Genomic DNA, 23,445 nt, shown 5'->3' with positions numbered 1-23,445 from the left:
AGGGAGCCAATATAAATTTAAGCAAAAAAAAATATGATCAAGCTGATACATTAGGAGAATTATAGTAAGGTCAGTAGTATAAAAGATGTATTAAGAAGTGGCATAGCAGAGGGAAAACATTTTAGGAGGCTTTTGTACCAAGGAGGTGGTAATGAGAACCAGTACATTATCATCCTCATCCTTATCCTCATCATGATAATAGCTAACATTTATAGAGCACCAAGGGCAGCTAGGTGCTGGGCCTGGAGCAAGGGTTCTTAAGCTGGAGTCCAAGCCCCTAAGCATGTCCATAGATAGATTTCATGGGGTTTGTGATTCAGATGGGAAAAAAAATCTTTATTTCAATACAACTGATTTCCTTGAACATCCTACATATTTTATTTTATGCATTTAAAATCCTACGCTAAGAAGGGATCTATACATTTGATGAGTTTGCCAAAGGTGCCCATGACACACTCACAAAATAAGAAAGCCTGTCTTAGAGGGCTATCTGGAGGACAATGAGGGATTAAGTGACTTGCCAAGGTTCACAAAACCACAAAGTCAGAACTGGAGCCCATGCATTCTTGACTCTGAAGCCAGTTCTCTTTATCTAGGCAGCTAGGTGGGGTAACGCACAGGCTGTTGGACCTATTGTCTGGAAGACCTGAGGTCAGATCTGGCTTCCGACCCTTACTATCTGTTTAACCCAGAGCAAGTCATTTACTCTCAGTTTCTCCATCTACAAAATGGGGATAATAACAGCACCAAACTATAAGGGTTCTTGCTAGACTAAAACAAGATAATATAATAAAGTGCTGTGCAAACCTTAACATACCATATAAATTCACGCTGTGGTTGTTATCTGCCACTCCATATTGCTTCTCTGACAGCTAGTACATTTAATGATGGACACAGTATTCCAAAAGATCTTGGCAGGCTGTAATTTGGGGCTGAACTTAATAAAAATAATATTTAGTATGGATAAATGTAAAGTCCAACATGAGTCAAAAAAAAATCCATCACACAATGCCATGATACAGAAGACATGAATTAAAAATAGTTCAGCTGAAAAAAAAATGGAGATTTTGGTGTACCATAATGTCTTTATGAGTCAACAATGTGATTTTAGCTGCCAAAGAACTAACGCCACACCAGGCTTCGTTAATAGAAGTGTCACGTCCAGAACAAAACAGGTGAAAGTTTTAGTATTCTCTGCACGGGTGATTCCACATTTGTCACCACTGGGTTTTCTTCTGAGAGACAGAATTAGAACTAGAAGAGGGCTACCAGTGCCAGAATGGTACAGGAATTCAAAACTATATTGTATGAGAGATGGTTGGAGGTGTCAGTCTGGAGAAAAAAAATTCTAGCGTGAGGGAGAGGACGATGATAGCTGTCTTCAAAATAGGAAGGACTCTCCTTTTGAAGGATTTGATTGATGCTGTGTGGTTCCAAAGGGCAACTCTATAACTACTGAAGAAAAGTTAAAGGATGACAGTTTGGGTTCAATACACTAATCAGTTCATCCCTTGTTATTTATTGCTGGTGTTCGAGCAGAGGTTGAATGATTGGGCATGTTGGATAAGGAATTCATTCTGAGCTACTAAGGCAGGACTATACTCAGATCTCACAACTACATAGGATCCCAAATGATATTTCCATATCAGTCATTTAAAATTCTTGATCAGGCATCTCCAGTGATTACAAAATTTATTTTCATTCACCAAAGATAATCTACACCACATATCAGTTTTTAGGAGGGGTGGAAGTATAATTATTGCAAAATCAAAGGTAAACATCTTCCCCAAATCTGATAATCACTTGACCAATCTCTATCCTCCTACTTCTGTTAAGTGGTTATTCCCCTTGACCCCCCCCAAGACTGGTCTCTACCTTAATAAAAGAGGTGGTACATAAAGTTCCTACTGACAGAAGAATAATATTGAAGCTTACTTAGACACCTACTACCTGTGTGACCCTGTGCAAGTCAGTCAATCAGTCAGTTCAAAAACATTTATTAAGTGCCTATTATGTGCTAGTCACTATGCTAAAGCCATTTCAATTCTTTAGACTACAGTTTCTTTGTCTGTATAATGAATATAATAATATCTACACATAATTATCAGAGGTAGCTAAGTGGTATAATGGACTTCAAGTCAGGAAGACCTGAGTTCAAACCCAGCCTCAAACATTTATTACTTTTGTGATCCCAGCTAAGTCACTTAAGTGCTCCTTGCCTCAGTTTCCTTATCTGCAAAATGGGGATAATAATAGCAACCTCCCTGTCAGGCTTGTTATGAGGATCAAATTGGATAATATTTGTAAAGTGCCTTACAAAATGTTAAAGAATTATATAAATGTTAGCAATGTGTCCTCACAGCAGAGTTGTGAGGAAAGCACTGTGTAAACCTCAAAGCACAATACAAATACAAATCGTGACATCACTTAATTTAATTAACTATCAATGTAACTATTAACCACTAATAATAACAGAGAGGCAGCTTGAGAGGCATGGCTGATAGGTAATCAGCTCAGATTTAGGAAGACCTGGGTTCAAGTCTTGCTTCTGGTCTATACTGACTGTATGGCCCTGGGCAAATGTGCCTCAGTGACCTTAGGCAACTCTCTATGTCTCCAAGTTGCAAATAATGTGTCTACTTGCATTGGTAGAGGGATTTTCCTACCAAGAATTTCCTAAACTAATGAAATAATTGGTTCAAATAACAACAATGAGGATCAATGAAAATAATAATTATTATTATTATAGTAGGATGCTTTATGTTTTGGGGATGAGGTAGAATAGTTAAGAGAATTTTAAAACAGATGATTTTTTTTGTTAAAATCTCTACTGGCATCTTCCATTTGTGTGAGTATAGATAGTCTTTAGGTGTGTGAAAATGAAGGATAAGTGGTTAATTGTTCCCAAGGTGGTTGGATAATTGCAGTAGAAGGATGTTTAGGAAAATTATTTACTTCCACAATTTTTCATGTGGTAATTTTACGGGACAGTTAAATGGCAAACTTCTCAACATCTGTTACACAGTGAAAAGTACATACAATGAATTTTTTATTTAACAAAAACTGGCCTGTCCATTTCTTTCTCTTCTTGTCTTATTAGTAATTTGGACAAAGGCCTGAAAACTCATAATACTAAGTATTTTTGGCTTTAGGAAGTCTGAGATCATATGACCCCACGGTTATCTGGATTTTAAAGTTTGTACCTTCAGAAACATTCTGACCAAACAGAAAGACCTTTAAAATCAGATTCACTTCCAGGCAGGGGTGTGCTAGTAAATGTTTAACAACCTAAGTAAGGGTGGAACAATGTGCCTCATGACATACTTTTAAGATTAACCTGCATTATTAACATTTTCTTCATCACTTTCTTCAGTTTAGGCAATCAACAACACAATAAATCAAGTCCTGATTTGTAGCTTTTGTGGATTTCTGAGGTGTAAATGCTCACCTCGAAAATTTAATAATTGCTTCTCAAGAGTCCCCAGTCACACGTCTGCTCTCAGGCCTTTAAATGGGGCCTCATTCTTAACACCACCTAACCAAATGAGGTACTGGACAGAAAATCCTTAGTTGATTAGAAAATCTGCTCTCAGTGTGAAACCCCTGGTCTTGATCTATCTATGGTTATCTATCTTCTCTAACTCTTAACCAATGTGATAATAATTCTTCAAATGGGTAAACTCATATTCTCTAGTTTTAGATCAAATACGCCCCCCAAATTTACAACCAATCACAATTCTGTTTTCTCATGTTATGTTACTTTCCTCTCCCTTGTTTGGAATAAATCTTAATTCAGCTTCTCGTGGAGTTATAGGATCTTAACTCTAAAGTAGATAGAGCTACTGTATTCCAGTGCTACCAAATGGGAGTAACTTAAAAACTGCACACAGAAGAGAGTTTGACTTCACTGGACTGGACTTTTAGGAACAACATTGGGTGTCTTACACAATTAACCAAGGATCGAATATTAAGTGCTTCTTACGTGCTAAGCACTATGCTAGATCATGATGATAGAAACACAAAAGGGAAAAAATCACTACCCTAAGGGGGTTACATTTTTATAGGGACAGAAATGTACATATCTAGGTTTATTAAAAAAATCTACAAAATTTATGTAAGGTGATTTTGTCAGGTTTGGGACTCTAGCAGCTGGGAATATCAGGAAAAGTCTTGTGGAAAGAGTAGTGCTTGAGCTGAGTCTTAGGAGAGGACAAAGGCATGTATCATTCCAGGGATGTGAGGCAGATAGTGGAAAGGCAAGACAATGAGAAATGCTGTATCATCTATGAAGAAGAGTTAAAAAGTCCAGTTTGACTGAATCATAGAATATATGAAGAGGTTGTGTGAAAAGGCTAAAATGATAAGTTGACTTCAGGTTGTGGAAGACTTTGAATATTAAACAAAGGAGATTATATTTGATCCTAGAAATAAGACGGAAGTGCTGGAGTTTATTGACAAAGGGAGTGGCAAATGTCAGACCTAGCAGTGTGTAGCAGATGAATTGGAATGGTGAGAGTCATAGTGAGTGGAAGACCATTGCAACAGTCAGTGAGCAGTGACAAGGTCTTGACCAGAGTGGTAGTTGTGTGGATGAAGAGAAGAAGGTAGATTGGTGAGATGTTGTGGAGCAAATACAAAATGTGGCCACTGATCAGAAGTGTAGGGTGAGTGAGATCGAGGTGCCAAGAATGACACCATGGTTACAAACTTCAGTGACTGGAAAGATGGTGGCACCCTCAACATCAATAGGGACGTTTGGAAGAGATATGTGAAAATAAAGGCTAAGTGTTCCCAGAGGGGAACACGTTTTAGAGGCAGGATAGTGAGTTCTATTTTCTACATGCTGAGTTTGAGATGTCTCTAGGATATCCAGTTCAAAATGTCTAACAGGTAGGTGGTGATGTGGAACTGGAATTCAGGGGAGAAAGTAGGGCCAGACAGATAGATCAGGGAGCCATCAACATAGATATGATAATTAACTCCACGGAAGCTGATGAGCTTGCCAAATGAGAAAATGCAGAGTGAGAAGAAAGGGGAGCCTAGGGTAGAGCTTTCAGGTATACCTACAGTTCCAACACATGATATGTTTGACAAACCATGCAGAGACCGAGGAGGAGCAGCCAGATACGGAAGAGAAGCCCTAAAGAGCAGTGTCACAAATGGCACCAGAATGGTGAATACCCTGGGGAGGGGTTGAGATGTCAAGTTTGGCAGAGAAATCGAGAGGCTAAGGAATGAGAAAAGACTCCTGTATTTAGCAATGGACGAAGTCACTGGGAACTTTGGAGAGGGCAATTTCACTTAAATGATGAGGTCAGCAGTGTTTTCTCTCCTTCCTTCTTTAAGCATCCTTGTTCCAGCTGTTCTCCTACTTATGACTCCAAATGTGTTGTCAACTTACATATTCATTTATTTCCACTCCACCCATGCCTTTTGCCCAATGCGATTAAAAAAAAACAACACAAAACAACAACAACCAAATAAGTTTCTTGGAAAAGGAGAATTGTTTGCCATCAGTTTTCTATAAGGTAACTTCCCACAGTCTATAAATAACAGAAAATAAAAACTAGAACATTCAAAAGCCCATTTTTAGGATGATTCCTCTGTCTCAGGGCTGTAACAGCTGCATGATCAAAGTGTCATCATTCTCCAGCGTTTGCCCTCACACACCCTCCAGGTCTGCACCTGCGAAATGGGGCATTGTGAACCACTCTGCCTGCCATGGCACAAAAAGCTAATTTCACATTCAAAATGTATGTGTTTTTTTTTCCCCCAATACCAATAGCAATAAGAGCATGCCAAAAAAAATCCCCTGAAGCTCTATTCTGTTTTTTAAACTATAGGACATTCTTTCATAGTTTGACAGATAAAATGCTGCAGTTAATGTAATAAACAGAGAATTTTTCTAAGTAGCCTGTCAAAACAAGTGACACTTTTTTTTTTGCTAGCGAGTCTCAGATTCAGAACAATAGGAAGTACCTTTCAAAGCAACATCTTCATTATACAATCAAATTCTCAAAGTAATCTTCTCATCAAAGAATATTGTGTTATTTCTTTCCTAGTAATTATCAGAGTTCTGCAACCTCTCTGGCAGTGGTGACTATTGTAAAATGCAGCTGTGTTCAGTTGAAAAATTGGAGGGTCATAGAGTCAATGTATCTGCTATCTTGTTATGTCCTCAGCAACTGGACAACAAAATGGTGAGTCTTGGCAAAACCTCTGAAGATGTCCTATGTTTTCAGGGTCAGTACTATGGCTTACCAGGAAAAGTAATGATGAGAGTGTTGATGCTTCTAGCTGAATTTGTCCAAAAGTTTTCATTCCCCTTAAGGGAAAGAAATTAGGAATAAATAAGCAAATAAATTAGGAAGTCCCTACTCTTTCTAGTAATCAAAAGTTGTTTATTTTTTAAGGATAATTTTGTTTGATTCAACAACCAATCTGATCACATAGGAACAAGTATCTGAATATGCAGATTGAAATCTTAGGTGCTTAATAGATATAGCTTTATTATTCTCTTTATTAGTCATTTTCCATTTCCTTAGGGCCATCATTCCAATACATAAATCTGAAACTACTAAATCAAAGTTATAACAGCCAGCACAATTCTATTGCTTTCAGTATTGTATATGGAATGTGGACATGGAACATTCACAAATTGTTCCCCACCCCTGACACACTCAGAATCTTACAAAATTGGTGAAATCTGTATTTTGATTGGCAACAAAGTAGAGTCCAAGTTTTCAAGTGCAACTATTATTAAAGAATGATAGGATGCAATGGGTAATTAGCCTAAGAGGTATATGGAAAAAAAATCATGATAATCAGTATATTCTGTCAACCTACATTTGTTGCATCCAAAGGTTTTCAGTTACAGTTTTTGGTTACACAATAGATTGGTACCAAGGGCCAATTCTATCTAGTAATCTACCTCTCTGCATGATGTTAGGCACATGTCATTAAATTCCTTGGCGGATCAATGTGCTTACTTAAAGATACTAATACTTCTCTGCCTTCTCTGGGCTGGTGAGATAACTATAACTCCTGTGAAGATTAATGCCATGATTAATGCCAGCCTATATTGGGTTTATTTGTCTGAGGACTGGCATAGCTAAGTTCAAAGAGTTCAAAGGAGGGTGCATGACATGGTGAAAGAGCTCATTGGATTCAGAAGAAATGGGTTTTAACCTCACTGTGAAATCTGGGAGATTCCCTTCACTTTACTTTACTTATATTTGAATTGCAAATTGTCCACTAATAATAGTGAAGGTTCTACTTCTGTGTCATTGGGGAATATGGAGGTGTTCTTGGAGTCTCAAAGTATATACCTGTGGAGTGTAAGATCTGGCAGGGTCAGGAAAGCCAGAGTATGGATCCAGTAGAAAGCTGCCTTTTTTGAAGCACCGCCTACCCCTTTCTTCTAAGGTAGATTGTACCAGAAGGTTAAAGCAAGCTCTGAGGCCTAGGAGCATTTTCCCCTCCCTAAGGTGATCCAGCTCTTGTCCCCTACCTTTGGCATGACCCTCCCTCTCCTTTCATGGGGAAACCTAATGAAGTTTTAACCTAATCCTTCTGCCCAATTCTCATACTTGAGGAAAAGTTAGATCACTGAGGAAACAGGGATATAGGAAGAAATAGTTCTCTGGCAAATATTGAGGTATTGTCTCCCTTCTTCTGTGTATCCTTCTAATTCTCTCTTCCCAAATAGATACACACATACATGCACACACATATGCACACCATGCACACACACTCACACACATGGCCTTCATGGAAAGGAAGAAGGAAGAGAACTCTACCTATGGTCTCTGGCTATTCTCTCTCCCTGGATGACAAACTATGCTATGAAACAGCATCTGAAAGACCTCTCACTGTCTGAACTGAGGGGACTAGATCACCACGCCAGGACTGGACCTTCTTTTCCAACCCTAGGCTGGCATAGAGTATTGGTCATACCAGTCTTGACCTTTGCTCAGGTAACCTGGGGAGACAGTCAACCTACATCCCACGCAGGGGTGCACCCTCCATCTCTTAACTACCTTGTCACTAGCTCTACGTCACCAAAGCACCACTAGACCCTGGTTCTACCATGCCACTTTATAAAATCCCACTCTTCCCTTCTTCCATAGAGGAATACAGGTTCTTGTCAGCAGGGCTTTACAGTTTCCCACCCCCAGGTAATGTTTTCACCATTTGGTAATCTCTCATGCTGGAACAAAGCTCCAGGGACCCCGTCCTGGTCATGGCTTCTAATAACATTCCACTTTCATGCCTCTTCGTGCTTGGATTTTACATATGTATATATTTCTATCTGTGCATGTGTGTGTGTGTATACTAGCTTGCATATATATTTGTTTACATTTTGTCTTTTGCATTAGGCTGTGAGCTTTTTGAGAGCAAGGACTGTTTTTTGACTTTCTTTGTATTCTCAGCACTTAGCACAGGGCCTAGCACATAGTAAGTGCTTTATAGATGCTTGTTGACTTGGCTTGGAAGGTTATGCAAAAGAGCATAAGACCGGAAAGTTCTATCAAGTTGGAATGACTCTGAGGAAGGACTCAGCCAACACATTTTCATATGAAGACCAAACTGTTTAGAGAAGATTGTCACTACAGAGCTGTTGACTAGGGATTGAAATTAGGGATGAGGAAAACATGGCAACTCATAAAACCCACTACTAAAGTATGCAACTGTCAATTACATTGGTGGAAAAAATACCCACACTGAAACAAAATCATAGTGCTTTTGATCATGAGGATGTTTCACAACTCTAGCTTGGTAAGTCATTGGGAAGCGATTTATGAAAGAAAAAAAAAAACAGGCAAGTTTTAGCTATAGCAATATGATGGGAGAAAGAAAGGAAAATATCCCCAATGTATAAGGCAGTCTGGACAAGCAAAGACAGAGTTGGAAAAAGGATGAAGAAAAGAGGATTAATTTACTACAACAGAAAGCATTTTTTGGAGTTTTGGGTTAGCAACAAGTGAAAGACAGCCCTTTGGAGCTCATGGGAAGGGAAAGAAAAATGATTTAGAGAAGAGGTACCAAACTTGAGGCCCACTGGCTTAAATAACCCCCAATGATCCCACAAAACTCCCCAATGTGTCTGGAATAAAATTAAAATGTAACTGAGAAATATTTAACAAAATAAATGAAAATATAATATCACAAAGATCATGTTGATTTGTGGTTTTCTCTTTCAACATGCAACTGCAAGGATCTGTTTCTTTCTGAATTTGACATGGCTGATTTGGAAGATGACAAGGAGCTTGTAGAAAGTTCTGATAAGAGATACAATGGGATTAACATACACATGCACACATACACACTTATATAGTCACACACATATACATATATGTGTATATATATTTATGGGAGGTGTCAGACAAATGATGCCCTTGATGTAGGGATTTCCCAGTAAGGAAATGCAAATCAACTTTACTAAGTAACAGTTACAGATATTTACTTGCATTACTGGCCTGAGGCCACATAGTCTGTATGTGTCAGAGAGAGGGGACTTAAGACCAGGTCCTCCTGACTCTGGCCGGTTCCTTATGCTGTATCTTTCGGTAAATAGATAATCATTTTGGTAGTTGGGGGTATGATTAATTGGAGGGATGGAAAGGAAAAGTCTCATAAAGACAACATTGTGACAGTTGGCCTGAGGGATAGGTCATTCTTGGATTGAACCCAGGGAATATATGAAGAATACAGTTCAGTAGCCTTGTTTGGGACACATCAACAATAATTGTAGGCCAGACTAGTGATTCAGTGACAACTTTTACATCTGGTTGGCACTGGTTTTAGGGTGGAGAGATGATTTCACTTCTAGCAGGAAAACATCTGCCTGTATGTGGATAGCTTCAGAACAATTTGCCAAATCATCCGTAAGTAGAACACAGCTTAATTAAATTCAACAAGAATTTATTGAGTGCCTACTTTGTGCAAAGCACTGAGGATAGAAAGGTGAAAAGAAAAATTACACTTCCTTACCCTTAAGAAATATGTACACAAATAACTGTAATGAAGAATTAGAAAATGATTAAGTAATTAGGAGATGTCAGACAGAGGCACCTGAAAGATTCTAAGAGGGAGGATCACTTCTAGCTGGAAGGATCAAGGAAGGCTTCTCACAAAGTCTTCTATTTCCTTTTTATCTTCCCCTACGCCTATCCTGGTACTTCTCACATACAGACTCTAATCCCTCTTCCACTCAATTGTCAAAGTAATCTTTCTAAAGCTCAGGTTTGACTGTGTCACCCTCCTACTTGGTAAACTCTAGTGGTTCCCTATTCCTTACAGGATCAGACATATAATCCTCTGTTTGGTTTTCAAAGCCCTTCCCAATTTACCTAATATGCCTAATTGCCACTCCTTACCTTTCCAGTCCTGACACTGCCCCCTTCCCCAACATCCCACATGTTTGTGATTCAATGACACTGGCTTCCTCACTCCTCATTCCAGACTGACCTCTTTACTGTTCCTCTTCACTTCACACATTGTCCCTGGCTGTCCCCCATTCCTGGAACACTCTCCCACCTCATTTCTGTGTCCTGGCTTCCCTGGTCTCCTTCAAGTCCCAGCTAAAACCCCACCTTCTATAGGAAGCCTTTCCTGATTCACCTTAATTAGTCCCTTCCTCCTGTTGGTCATTTCCAGTTTGTCCTGCATATAACTTGTTTGTACTTATGTTTGCATATTATCTCCTTCATTAGACTGTGTCTCTTAGGGCAAGTACTGTTTTTTTACCTTTCTTTGTATCCTTAGCACAGTGCCCAGCACATAGTAGGTGCTTAATAAGTGGTTGTTTTTTTTTTTTAAATTAACTTGACTGATAGAGGTATCATGGCATAGTGGAATGAATGTTAGACTTGGTATCAAGTCAACCTGAACTTAAATGCCATTGCTCTCTCACACGATTTTAGAGCTGTCACCTCTAAGATGAACTAGTTCAAACCCCTCAGTTTATAGATGAGGTCTAGGCAGGCCAAATGATTTACTCAAGGTTATATAGGAAGTATAAGTAACAGAGTCTAGATTAGAACACAGGTCTTTGGGCTCCAAATTCAGTTCTCTTTCTGTTATAAAACATTGTCTCCCTGTTGTATAGCCCTGTGGAAGCAAGGCAAGTCATCTCATTTCTCTGGGCCTCAGCTTCCTCACTTGTAAAATGAGATTGGTAGTACACATTCTAATTGCTTCACAGAGTTGTTGTAAAATAAAGGTAGTTTTTAAAATTTAATTTTCATTTATTCCAAACTTAGCAAACATCAAAAAAAGAGAACATTCCCATAAAAAATAAGAGGAAAAGCTTATATGTGAATTTATATTACATAAGGCTTACCTTTTCAAATATGTAAAAAATTTCAATGTTAATTTCGAAGCTGTCCTATTTGTCTGTGTTTCCTGTTGAAGTTCCTTCAATTCTCTTCTGTGCATATTTTTTAAATGCTTCAATGCCCCCTTTTTCTTTCTTTTCTCTTTTTTTTGGCAACTATATTGCTAACTCCATTCTCCCTCCCTAATTCCATCCCTCCATGAAAACTAAAATCCTTGTAATAAATAAGCATGGTCAAGCAAAACAAATCCATACATGAGCTACATCTGTAAACATCTCTCTGACCTGTCATTTGGATCTTCTGTCAGAAGGTGGGCAGCATGCAAGAATGTGCTTTGTTAATATTGTAAAGAGTAACAGGAACGGGAACTATTACTGGGATGGGGTTTCTCGATAAAATATGTGCCAGTTGACTTGAAGGATGAATTAATCTTACATTAATTTAATCCAGTCAGAGTGGAAAAAGAGGTTGGCTTCAGAACTCAGGACTACCTGTGTTCTCCTCCTCCCTCTTACATAAATGGATTATAGGACTCTGGGCAAGCCTCTTAACCTCTAAAGGGCCCCTTATCAACTTTCTATGACTAAATCGCTGAGCAGTTGCCAGATCTTCCTGAGTGGAAATGAATTTCCTTACATTGACGAAATCGCAGAATTGGACCAAAAGCCCAAACAAACCCTGCTAGGTGACTGACGAAGATGAGATTAGATTGTCTGAAATGGACAGGAGGAGCACAAAATGAGGCGAGGGACAGTTAATAGGGCAGAGAAGAAACAAATCACAGCGTTGTCATTTTTAGTGACCAAAGGCAGATGATCTAAGTATTCTGATTTAGCTCAGTAGGGTAGCATTACTGTGGAAAGGATTGGTTATAGCTTGGCACTGGGACAGTCACAGACAGTCCTCAGACACACTAGACCAGGAATGGTCTAAGGTAAAGAGACGTAGTTACTCAACACACACACTGTCTAGTGAGAAATCTATAATTTCAACTAGTCAGAAGTGAACTGAAGGTGCCTGGTTTAAGACAAGCAGATTAGTGTGCTACAAATCCCATGAATGTCCCTTTGTTCTGTGAGAGGGCAGGGCTTTGGAAATAAGCACTTCCTCCCACTCTGTAAACCTTTGTGAGGCCCCCACACCCAGGCTGCTTAGATAACAGTCTAAAATGGGTCAGTTCTAATTTTCTCACTTACGGTTTCCGGAGGATCATCCTCATATGTGCATCAGGTCCCATCTGCGACAGGAGCAGCATGGTGTCCTGCAGCTCCTCATCACACTCCTTCTTTTCTTCCTCCGTTGGCAAAGGGGCATCTTCATGCTCATCATCCAGAAATCGATAAAACAAATATTTATCTTGGAAATGGTGCTCTTGGTCCACTAAGGGCAACATGGAAGATAGGTCCCGTTACACACCTGACTCACAGACCCTGCCTGCTCTGCAGGGACACCCTGAATGGCTGTTGCAATTCAACAAAAACAAACGAAACTTCCCAAGCAAGCAGAACCAAATGACAGCTAAATGATGAGGCTGATACACCCTTCTCATGTCTGCCTTGCCCAGTGTTTTGCAGCTGGAATGCATTACCTCCTATTTGGAGTCATAGGGACCATCTACATCCTATTCTGACACACCTCTCTCAAGGGATTTCCCTAAAATTCCCTTTAGGAGCACTTGCCAAATTCTGTAAAGCAAAAGAATGACTGGTAGCTGAACTCTGAGGATGTTGATCAGTTTGTCCAATAAGAACTGACTCTCCTTTAGGTACATGAAATGTAGCAAAAGGTACAACTGTCCTGTCAGGGCTCACTCTGTTTAAAGGATACTGAACTATGATCTGTGATTTTTTTCAGTACTTTCTCCTTCCAGTGTAGACCTTTATTCTTAATTTCTAATGTGTTTTACATGTGTATAAACATTTTCAAGTAAAAATTACAAAGTAGATCATACTCCTAGAAGGTCCCTCTGGAGAAATTCTCTCAGTCCAAGCTCTGAGAAAAGGCAGGGAGGGAGGTAGGGAAGAGGAATTCTTCCTGCCTTGAAGACTATCAAAAGCTTTGGATCTTGTTTGAGAGTAAGCCCAGGAGACTTCATCACCTACATGTCAGGCATATTCCAGACCCTGCCTAATGGTGCCTCGGTACTGCTAGATAATAAAGATTAGGTTTACAAATTATCCCCAGGCCTTTTGGTGTCACTCGATGGGTGTGCTCAATGTTTGATCAGTTTACTGAAAATTTCTTAGCACAAATATCACTACCTCATAGCAACACCACCCCTCCTCCAGTCACCAAATACCTTGACATCCTTGACAATTGATCACACATGGGCATAGGAGCCCTGGGTAGCATGTGTTTCTTTGACAAAAGGTTTATGATTTTCAGTGAGGTCATACTGTAGCACCACAAATGGATTCTCTTACACAATGCTACATTTAAAAGGAGGCTTTTAAATTCATTACCTACTTTTATGTCATTAGCCCAGCAGCACATTTCATGCTCTTCAGTTGGTCCTACCTCAGGATGGCTGTACAATGCTCACAACATAATCACACTATCAATGGACCATGAATACAAACTAATAAACCTAACTGGAACTGTTGCCCTTGGGTTACAATTTCATTTTCCTTTCATTTATTCTCCTGAGTTAGGAAGGGATAATGATGGAACTCAGCAATCAATATTATCCAGTGACTGAACTTGTATTCCTAAAAGAAGATGTTAGTTTTGCAGGGTCCCTAATGGGATCATAATTCTTTTTTTTCCTTTCCCATTCGAGAGATCTATGTAAATTCTAATTGTCACTGTAGGATATGCTGTGGATTTTCTAGTAATTCAATTTCAGTTTTACCATGATTGAGAACACCTTCTTCTAAGAGAACTTGCCACATGCCCACAGCCTGTGCCCGGGAATGAACACATGGAGTTTGTTGTATCATCCAGTCGACCAATTCTGTTCCCACACAGCATTGCCTAAAGGGAGACAAATGAATGCATCAATTATATACCATTCAACAAACATTTATTAGGCAGCTGCTGTGTACAAGGGAAGAGCTGGCATGGTGTGGTGGATATAAAACTAGCCTCAGAATTAGGAAGTCTTGGGTTCAAGGTTCTCCACTAACATATTGTCTTTTTGACTGAGGGCAAAACAGTTGCTGACCTGCTCTGGTAGAAGGAGCTTACTTGCCAGGAGGAGCCTAGAGCCATAAAATCACACATTCCCCTGCCACCCAAATGTTGTTGGTGTTATGCTAAGGACTAGGAATGGATAGAAAAGCATAGTAATACCTGTGCACAAGGTGATCTTCTATTAGAGGAAAATAGCAATTATACAGATGTATAATCGGATGTATGTAAGAGTGTGTATATATGCATGTATACAAATATATAAACATATATATATACAAATAAATGTACATAAACACCTATTTTAAATACCTGTGTATAGATATAAGTACATCTATGGAGAGACATATACTATATGCACACATATGTATATATTTAGAGCATATACTTATAACAGATGTGTGGGCATATGTACATATGTATGTGTGTGTACCCATGCATATATATATATATATGCACACAGATATACAGTGTCTCAAGAGTCTTAGTGCAGTTTTAACCTTTGATAACTTTAAAAATAATTTAATAATAATAAATAATGGTTGTAATGGCAATCAAAATAGAACCTTTTGCTGTTTTTGTTTTAGTATAATCAAGTGCCTCTGATATGAATTTTGACTTTATCAATCAAGAGTTTTTACTAGGAGTAAAGTACAGAAATAAGAGTTTCTTTAACTAGAAACAGTATATGTATTTGTATTGTTAATGTGATTAAAGACCTTCTCCACCCATTAATGGGTCTGTCCATTAAGGGGAGTTTGGTTAGGGAAGATTTGTAGGAATACCCACAGCTTTTGTTAATAAGGCACTGGCTCTCAACGGTTGAGATGTCCTCTGGCTCTAAAAATACTCTGAGGGTGAGGTTTTACTTTGGAGCTTAGTTTTTGCAAGAAGGTTTGAAGCTGGTAAGGAACCCCCAGGCTTTGAGAACCTGGATATACCTCTCTGGTAATTATGGTAAGACAGCTTGTACCTGTCTGTTGAATTATGGTCAGGCAGAGGAAGCCATGTCTGTTGATGATTACTTTGGGGCTTATTGACTGAAAGTGTTTGTTTGGCCAGATGAGGACTCTGGGAAGCCACCAAGGAGCCCCCAGGCTTTGAGAACCCAGATGGCATGCTTCTCTCTCTGGTAACTATGGTCAGATAGTTGGGGTCCAGTTGTCTGTTGAATTCAGGCAGAGGAAGCCATGCCTGTTGATCTTTAATTTCTCTGTATTTTCTTTGAAATTCAGGTTGCTGGCTCCCCTGAACTAACTGAATGATATAAGTGCTTGGTTAAAGGAATGATACATGCACTTGATTAAAATGATTGTTAACCCCTCAAAAGGTGTCTTTCCTTTTATGAATGCAGATCTAAGAACCTGTGATAGCAAGCCCCCCCTGCCCAGTGTATGTTGGAATGCTTCCTCATACAATAGCTTAAAACTGCACTAAGACTTTTACGACACCTTATATACACATACAAAATACTGAGAGGTAGAGAGAATTAACACTGGGTACGGGCAGGGATCAAGAAGGGCTTCATGTAGAAGATGATACTTGATCTGAGCCTCATTGGGAGGTAGGGATTCTCAGAGTCAAAGGAAAGAAGGTAGAACCCATTTGAGTTCCTTGGGGGCTGGGACTGTCTTTTCCTTCTTTTTTCTTTTTAAATCTCCAGTGCTTAGTATGGTGTCTGGCTTAATAAGTGTGTTTAATGAAAAGTGCTTAAAAATGCTTACTGAAGGACTGACAGATGATTCTAGGAACAGGTAGGTTGGACAGTCTATGCAAAGACATAGAGGTAGGCTATTGAATATTGCCTATGGGGAATATTAAGTAGGCCTGATAAGTAGAAATAAGGAGAAAGTAGATTAAAATAACTTAGTGAAGGGAAGTCCCTCCTTCCTTTCTCCCTCACTTCAAATTACTAACATGGATAAGTTAAGTGTCATGTATTTCAGTTTCTGAAACTCTAGCTAACCAGACTCCCATTCTCATCTCAAAGCAGTTATGAGAAAGTAATAATAGAGGCTAAGGGAAACAACATGTAGAACCCGCTCTATTCCGAAACTTAAGGACAGAATTGCCACTTTTACAGAGCCTTTCATCAGAAGAGCTCCAAACAGCTACTGTATATTTGTTTACTCATCCATTCCTAGAACACCCCTCTCTCATAAAAAGGAAGTAGAATAGGACAGCTTCCCTGGCTTCCCCCACCAGTGTGGGTAAGAAATGCAGGGATCACTTGTGGGGTTATCAGGAGCTCCATAGCCATCACTGGCCAAGAGAGACCAAAATGAATGTTGGTCCTACTGATCATTCCAGTGAGCATTAGAATAAAAGAGATACTTAGAGAGAGCTTGGATGCCTATTTGTACATATGTGTGTGTGTGTGTGTGTGTGTGTGTGTGTGTGTGTGTATCTACAAGCAAATCTCAAGCATGCTTGGAAGCCTCCCTTGGGAATGAGATGTGCTACCTTGCTCTGGGACAACTTTGATGTCTATGATCCAGGAAGCTCCTTATTGGAAAAACCTCATCATCCTTTGAGACCCCATTAGCCTTGGCTCTCCACCTCATCACTATCTTCTGCCTATCTTATTGAAGGGTGGAGCTATGAACTCCAAAACTGCTGTGGAACTAGTTTCAGGATGTCTAATTTCTCACCTGGTGGCAATACTCTGGTCCGTCTCCGCCTTCTTCACCACACCCTTCACAGCCCTGACACCTTGCTTTTCAGCTTCCTTTTGTGTATTTTTTTTCTGCTATTAGATTACAAACTCTTTGAGGGCAGACTGTCTTTCTGTTTTTGTTCGGTGCTTAGCACAGTGAATAGCAAATAGTAGGTACTTAATAAATGTTTACTGAATATTGACTAGATGTGACTAGAAAATGTTCAGGCCCAAAGGAAGTTCACTGATTTCCCTGGACTACATTCCTTAAGGCGAATGGGTCAGCTCCAATATCCCATTAGGGCTTTTGATTATCTATGATAAAGTCCCTGAAGAGGGTTGTGAATTCAACAGGTTAGAACTAAGGAAAAGAATTCTAGGAAAACAGAATTGTCTCTTATGTTTGCCACTAACTAGCAGCAGGATCTTTAGGGAATCATCAAACCTCTCTAGCTCCCAGGTACATCATCTTTACAAATTAAAAGGCTGTTTAAGATGTTCTCTGATGTTCTTCCCAGCCCTAGCAGTCTATACAATTTTATGAATTTATGTGGAAACTCTCAGTACTACAAACTTGGAGGCAGTTCAGATCTAGAGAGGGATTCTTGGGAAGGCTAATTGCATTAACAGGCATTAACAGACAATTAAGCATCTAGAATGGTGAGAAGAAGTACAGAGGAACCAGTCTTTAAAATGTCTATAGGCTTGAGAATAGAAGGTAAGCCCTGTCCACTATGTGCAGCTCATCTCCTTTACATATTTGACCATGCTAGGGGATCATAACCTAGGGTCTATGAACTTGTTTTTGTTTTGATATATCTTGACAACAGTATTATAGCATAGAGGCCTCTAGGTGGCACAGTGCATAGAATATTGGGCCTGGAGTCAGGAAGAATCTTCAGCGAATTCAAATTCAGCCTCAGACGCTAGCTGGGCAAGTGTAACTCTGGGCAAGTCATTTAACCCTCTTTGCCTCATCTGTAAAATGAGCTGGAGAAGGAAACAGCAAATCATTCTAGAATCTCTGCCAAGAAATCCCCCAATGGAGTTACAAAAAGTCAGACACCATGGAACCATGTGAACAACAACAATTTTAGTATAAGTAGCTACCTTTTGAATCCTATGTATTTTATTTTATGAACTTAAAAAAATTATTCTGAAAAGGTTCTACAGACTGCACCAGATAAGAGGTCCAGGATACAAAATAGGTTAAGTGTACTTAGACTGTACTCTCATCTCTGCAACAAATGGGACCTAGCTACTTCCCAAGGTGATGCTTTTTTTTAAAAATATAAGTTCAATCCAAAAAAGCATTCATTAAGTATCTAATATATTCAGAGACACAGTTCAGTACTGTGGATGCAAAGATGAAATGAGACATACAATCCTATTCCTCAAGTAGTTTAAAGCAAATACATTGAGATGATTTCTCTCCTGTTCACATGGACAGTCCTCTAACCATTAGTAATTAGTTTGGAACACAAAATTGGACCCAGCTGCAGTGGGACTATATGATGGAAGGAAGGAAACAAGTATTTATGAAGTCCCTGCTGTGTGCCAGGCACTGTGCTAAGTGCTTTACAAATATTATCACATTTGTTCCCTACAACAACCCTGGGAGCCAGGTGCTATCATTATGTCCTTTTTACAGTTGAGAAAACTAAGTGACTTGTCCAGGGTCATATGATTAGTAAGTATTTGAGACTGGGTGAGATGGACTAGTGAAAGATTTATGATCCTCTCTGCCAGGTCCATACTACTTAGAAGAAAACCTGGAATAAGGGCAAATATGTGTGTGTGTATGTATGTGCATGATGATGCTGTTTGTTCATTTTCCCTCAGCCCTTTCCTGTTACAGGAAGGAGAAAATTAGCATCAGGAACATGTACCCTCCTAAAAACTCAGGAATGGTTGTTAGTGAAAATATGAGCTCTCTAGCTGTCTTTCAGGTCATAGGAAGCCTCTGCTGCTGTCATGGTGACTCTGTGGAGGAAAGGAGAAACCCAAGCTAATTATTCCTTTCCTTCTGTAGCAGTGAGAATAGTGGAAGCAAGGAATCAAGGTGACAGGACTAGACATATTGGTTTGATGGAGAAAGATGCCAAAAAAACAAGAGAAAATCTCAGGGAAGAGAAACTAGGCCTCCTGAGACCCATTCTCAACCTCTTGGCATCATTAACAAAGAAAAGGCATAATTCCTGCATTCTAGGAGTTTATCATCTTAAAGACCCTAGGCAAAAAATAAATTGTGATCTCTGACTTTCAGTTTTCATTCTCTGTTCCCCAAAATGTTTTATTTCGATGGGCTTTTCTAGGGGTAGGCAGGAAACACAGGAAAGTATAATCATACTGTTTAAATCAGAAAAAGAAATAGATGATTGTGTATCATGGCTTTCCAGTCATATGAGATTTGGGGAACATCGTGATGGCCCCAATAGGCAGAGATGTACTTCATGAATGAACATTTCTGGCCTATATATTATAAGATCTTATCCATATCTTAAATAGGGACAAATAACTAGACACATTAAGGTCTTTGTAGTATTTAGCACAACAGAATCCATTTCAAAGCAAATTAGTTCACGAATTAGTGTTGGGCAGTCTTGTTCAGTCATGTCCAACTCTACGTGATCCCATTTGGGGTTTTCTTGGCAGAGATACTGGAGTGGTTTGTCATTTCCTTCTCCAGCTCATTCTATAGATGAGAAAACTGAATTAAGTGACTTTCTCAGGGTCACACAGCTAATAAGTATGAGGTCAGATTTGAACTCAGGAAGATGTACCTTCCTGACTCCAGCCTTGTATGCACTTCACTACCTAGCTGCCCCTTAAGCAGAACTTAAGCAGCCTTATGAAGAGCAAGAAGAGAGGTTTTGTTTTTTTGCTTTTTCGTTTGGTTGTTTTAAATGCCCAGAACAAGCATGAAAAATTATACTTGGGACAAATACCATGAAAGGTTACCTTAATCTGAGAGATAACAGGGAAAGCCAGGAATTCAGGGACATGGTGAGAGGCCTCTACTGCCACCATGGAGGGGGAGTGTGTATGACTGGGAGCAGGGGGACGGGAATGAGAAAGGCACTTGCCCCAGTATGCTGATGAGTGGAACTGCTTTCAGTGATCTGTAAATCTGATGAACTGGGCTAAAGCTCTGGTTGCCGTGTCCTAGAGTTCTGCCCTAAAGATATGTAGGCCTTCAGAAAGACATTCATTGTAAGAGAGAGGCTACCACAGGAATGTCGGTCACAGCCTTCGCTGGATTGTCAGCAGCAGTGTACATACCTGTAAGTCTTCAGATGATACTTTCGATCTCTTATCATGTGAGGTGCTCGGGAGAGGATAGCATTCCGTAAAATTTTCCCAGCCCTGAGGATTTTCTCTGAAGGAACCTAAATTTTAATTAAGTGGCAGGAAGAATGAAAAATGAGAAAGAGAAAAAGAGATTAAAGAACAGTAAACGGAACAAATTCAGAAGTTACTTTCAAATCTGATCTTTTGGCTTTCTATCAAGTGAAAGCCACCCATATACTTACAGTGTCTATCTGGACAGCACGTAATGATATATATGAAAACATATGAAAACACATATATATGAGAGAGAAGCTCTAAATACACACCAAACATCTTTGGCAAGTACATTGATGTTTTCCTCACATATTCTTTAACATACAGACTACCTCACTAACGTTTACTTTAAATCTTAGACCTTTTAGCTACAAAACCCACCTACATTCCATTACCTGGGTAATGGTTTTAGCAGGACGAAGAGGAACGTGAGGTTCTATGAGGGGTGTCTGAAAAATAAAATGTCAAGCAAAAGAAATTTTTTAAAAGTTAATTAAAAATAATTGTGGGCTGGGAGACAGCAAGAAAATAGCAATTTCACTAAAACTAAAGAGTTTAATAAGATTAAAAAAAAAATAACAGTCTGAGATAAATCCTGCCTGGAACATATGCATGCTGTGGGCATTCAAAGGGCAAAATTAGACTATCTTATTTGCCAAGATTTAAATAGAAATTATATAAAACATGGAGAACCAAACAAACAAGAATGATTGGATGTTGGTGTGTTTAAAGTAATAGCAATGAATGCCCACTCAGAACATGGCAAACATCAAAGTAGAATAAAAGGAAAAGCAAGATAAACATAAAAATAGATTAAAATGCCAAGCCCCAAGGAAATAAATATTGATGGGTTTAGGGAGGAAAAGCAATTTCCTTCTCTTTCTAGAAATTAAGATTTCTAGAAACAGGAAATTCTTTTGAAGTTTTTCAGGGCATATGAGACCTCAAATTCCTAGAACCTACTGAAACAGCTCTTATGATAATAATACCTCAAATACACACAATCCAATTTTCTAAACATTTTAATTTCAGTTCATCCTCACAAAAACCCTGTGAGGTATCCAGAATAGGTACTGTTTTTACTATTTCGCAGTTGAAAAAAAAACTGAGGCTCTCCGGGGTTAAGTGAGGGCTGAGATTAGAACCCAAGACCTTCTGATTCTTAGAACAGAACTCATTTCATTACCCTCTGCTGTCTGATCAAAGAACAGAGCAAAATGTAGTCAGTCAAAGGTTCATCAAAAGCCCACCAGCTCAGGTCTGTGTCTGCCCCTTCCAGGGGAAATGAAGCACTAGCAGTTAAGCTTCATTCAAAAAATTATTTCTTACAGCAAAGCCCTCTCTCTACAACTAGAAATCATTCAAATGAAAATGAATTGGAAAGTCTTCCTCCTAGGTCCAGCAAGAGAAATATATCATCAGCAGAGGGGAATAAAGGTCATAATGAGTTATAAATGCATGAGGGGTAGCTTTCCACATACATATGTACTGGTAAATTTTGTGGATGCTGTTCCAGCACTACTAAGATCGAGAGGAAGAAATATGAGCAATATAGGGAGAAAACAGGGATCAAGGTTAAAGATTTATTTGAAATGGCTGAATTCCCACTCAACTTATTTATTTTGAAAATTTCATCACTATGTTAACATGCCCTTACGTAACCTGTGTTCTGAAAGTCAGCTGTTCAAAACATTCAATTCAACAAACATCACATGATCACTAGTTGTAAAGTGTAAGTAAGCAAAGGCTAAGAATATAAAAAAGTAACATAGTCCCTGCCTTCAAGGAGCTTACTAACTAACTAGTACAGGAGATAAGATTTATACATGTCTTATACTAAACATATACTATGATAACAATAGCCATTATTTATGTATTATCCTATTTTATTCTCACAACATCATTATGAGGTAGGTAATATTATCAACCTCATTTTACAGATGAGGAGACTAAGTCTGAGAAAGATGAAAGGACTTGCCCAAGGTCGAGCAGCTGTTAAATATCTAAGGCAGGATTTTAACTCAGGTCTTCCTAATTCCAAGGCCAGTACTCTATCCACTAAACTGCCTAACACACGTTAGGGAATACTGAGGGAGAGGATTTATCAGGGTGGCTTGAAAGATTCAAGGAGGGAGGAGTGGTTTCTAGCTAAAGAGATCAGTGAGTATTTCATGGAGAAGGTAGCACCTGAACTGAACGCTGAAGGACAAAGGTTTTTTAGAGATAGAAATAAAGATGGAGGTGGGAGAGGACAGTGTCAATTCTAGGCATATTCAAACATATGGAAGTGGCAGACTGTCCTGTTTGCCCAGAGCACGGTGTGCATGAAAGAAAGTACAAGAAAGGTAGGTTGCCACTAGATTATGGAGGGTCTCAAATGCTAGTTACAGAGTTTCTAGCATTTTGTTCAGCAGACAATCAAGTAGACCTGGGCTGGAAACCTATGAGGGCTCCTGAGCAGGGGACTGACTTGACTAGATCTATGCATTTGGAAGCTTTTTTATGTTATCAATGTGAAGCATGGAATGGAGAGGAGAGAGAATGGAGAAACAGAGATGAGTTAACAGACTATTAAAATCATTTAATAAGAGGAACTAAGGGCTTGAACTAGGATGGTTGCAGTGGGAATGGAATAGAGATTATTATTTGGAGAGATAATGCCAAGGCAGAGTAAACAAGGTTTAGTGACTATGAAAGCTTGGTTGACAATCAACTTACAAGCATCTATGAGGTGCCACACACTGTGTTAGGAAGTGGAGAAACAAAGGCAGAAATGAAACAGTCTTAACTTTTGGAGAGTTTATTGGGGAGATAGCACATGTATTTATATATAAATATATATAAAATATAAGGTAATTGGAGGGAGGGGGATGGGAACAGGAATGATCTGCAAGGCTTCATGTAGAAAAGAAGGTGATGCCAGAACCAAGTTTTTAAGGAAACTGGCTACTCCAGGATGTGGAGATAAGGAGTAAG

General features: G+C 39.2%; 1 protein-coding gene across 9 annotated transcripts in view; it reads right to left on the bottom strand.

Annotated features, from left to right (window-relative positions):
• Positions 1-23,445, bottom strand: part of RAPGEF4 (Rap guanine nucleotide exchange factor 4) — a 356,019-nt gene that overhangs the window by 96,010 nt on the left and 236,564 nt on the right. For 7 of the 9 annotated variants that reach the window (XM_072612340.1, XM_072612339.1, XM_072612342.1 and 4 more), the window contains 4 exons: positions 20,865-20,918; positions 20,407-20,513; positions 14,191-14,312; positions 12,536-12,719 (listed from right to left, as the gene is read on the bottom strand). In XM_072612340.1, coding sequence (XP_072468441.1) covers positions 12,536-12,719; positions 14,191-14,312; positions 20,407-20,513; positions 20,865-20,918 — 467 coding nt within the window. The remainder of the gene's footprint in view (positions 1-12,535; positions 12,720-14,190; positions 14,313-20,406; positions 20,514-20,864; positions 20,919-23,445) is intronic. The other 2 variants (XM_072612345.1, XM_072612347.1) reach the window with 1 other exon arrangement.

The sequence above is a fragment of the Notamacropus eugenii genome, chromosome 5 (genome assembly GCF_028372415.1).
Source record: "Notamacropus eugenii isolate mMacEug1 chromosome 5, mMacEug1.pri_v2, whole genome shotgun sequence".
Taxonomy (NCBI): Eukaryota; Metazoa; Chordata; class Mammalia; order Diprotodontia; family Macropodidae; genus Notamacropus; species Notamacropus eugenii.
This window is presented reverse-complemented; position numbering and strand designations above follow the sequence as displayed.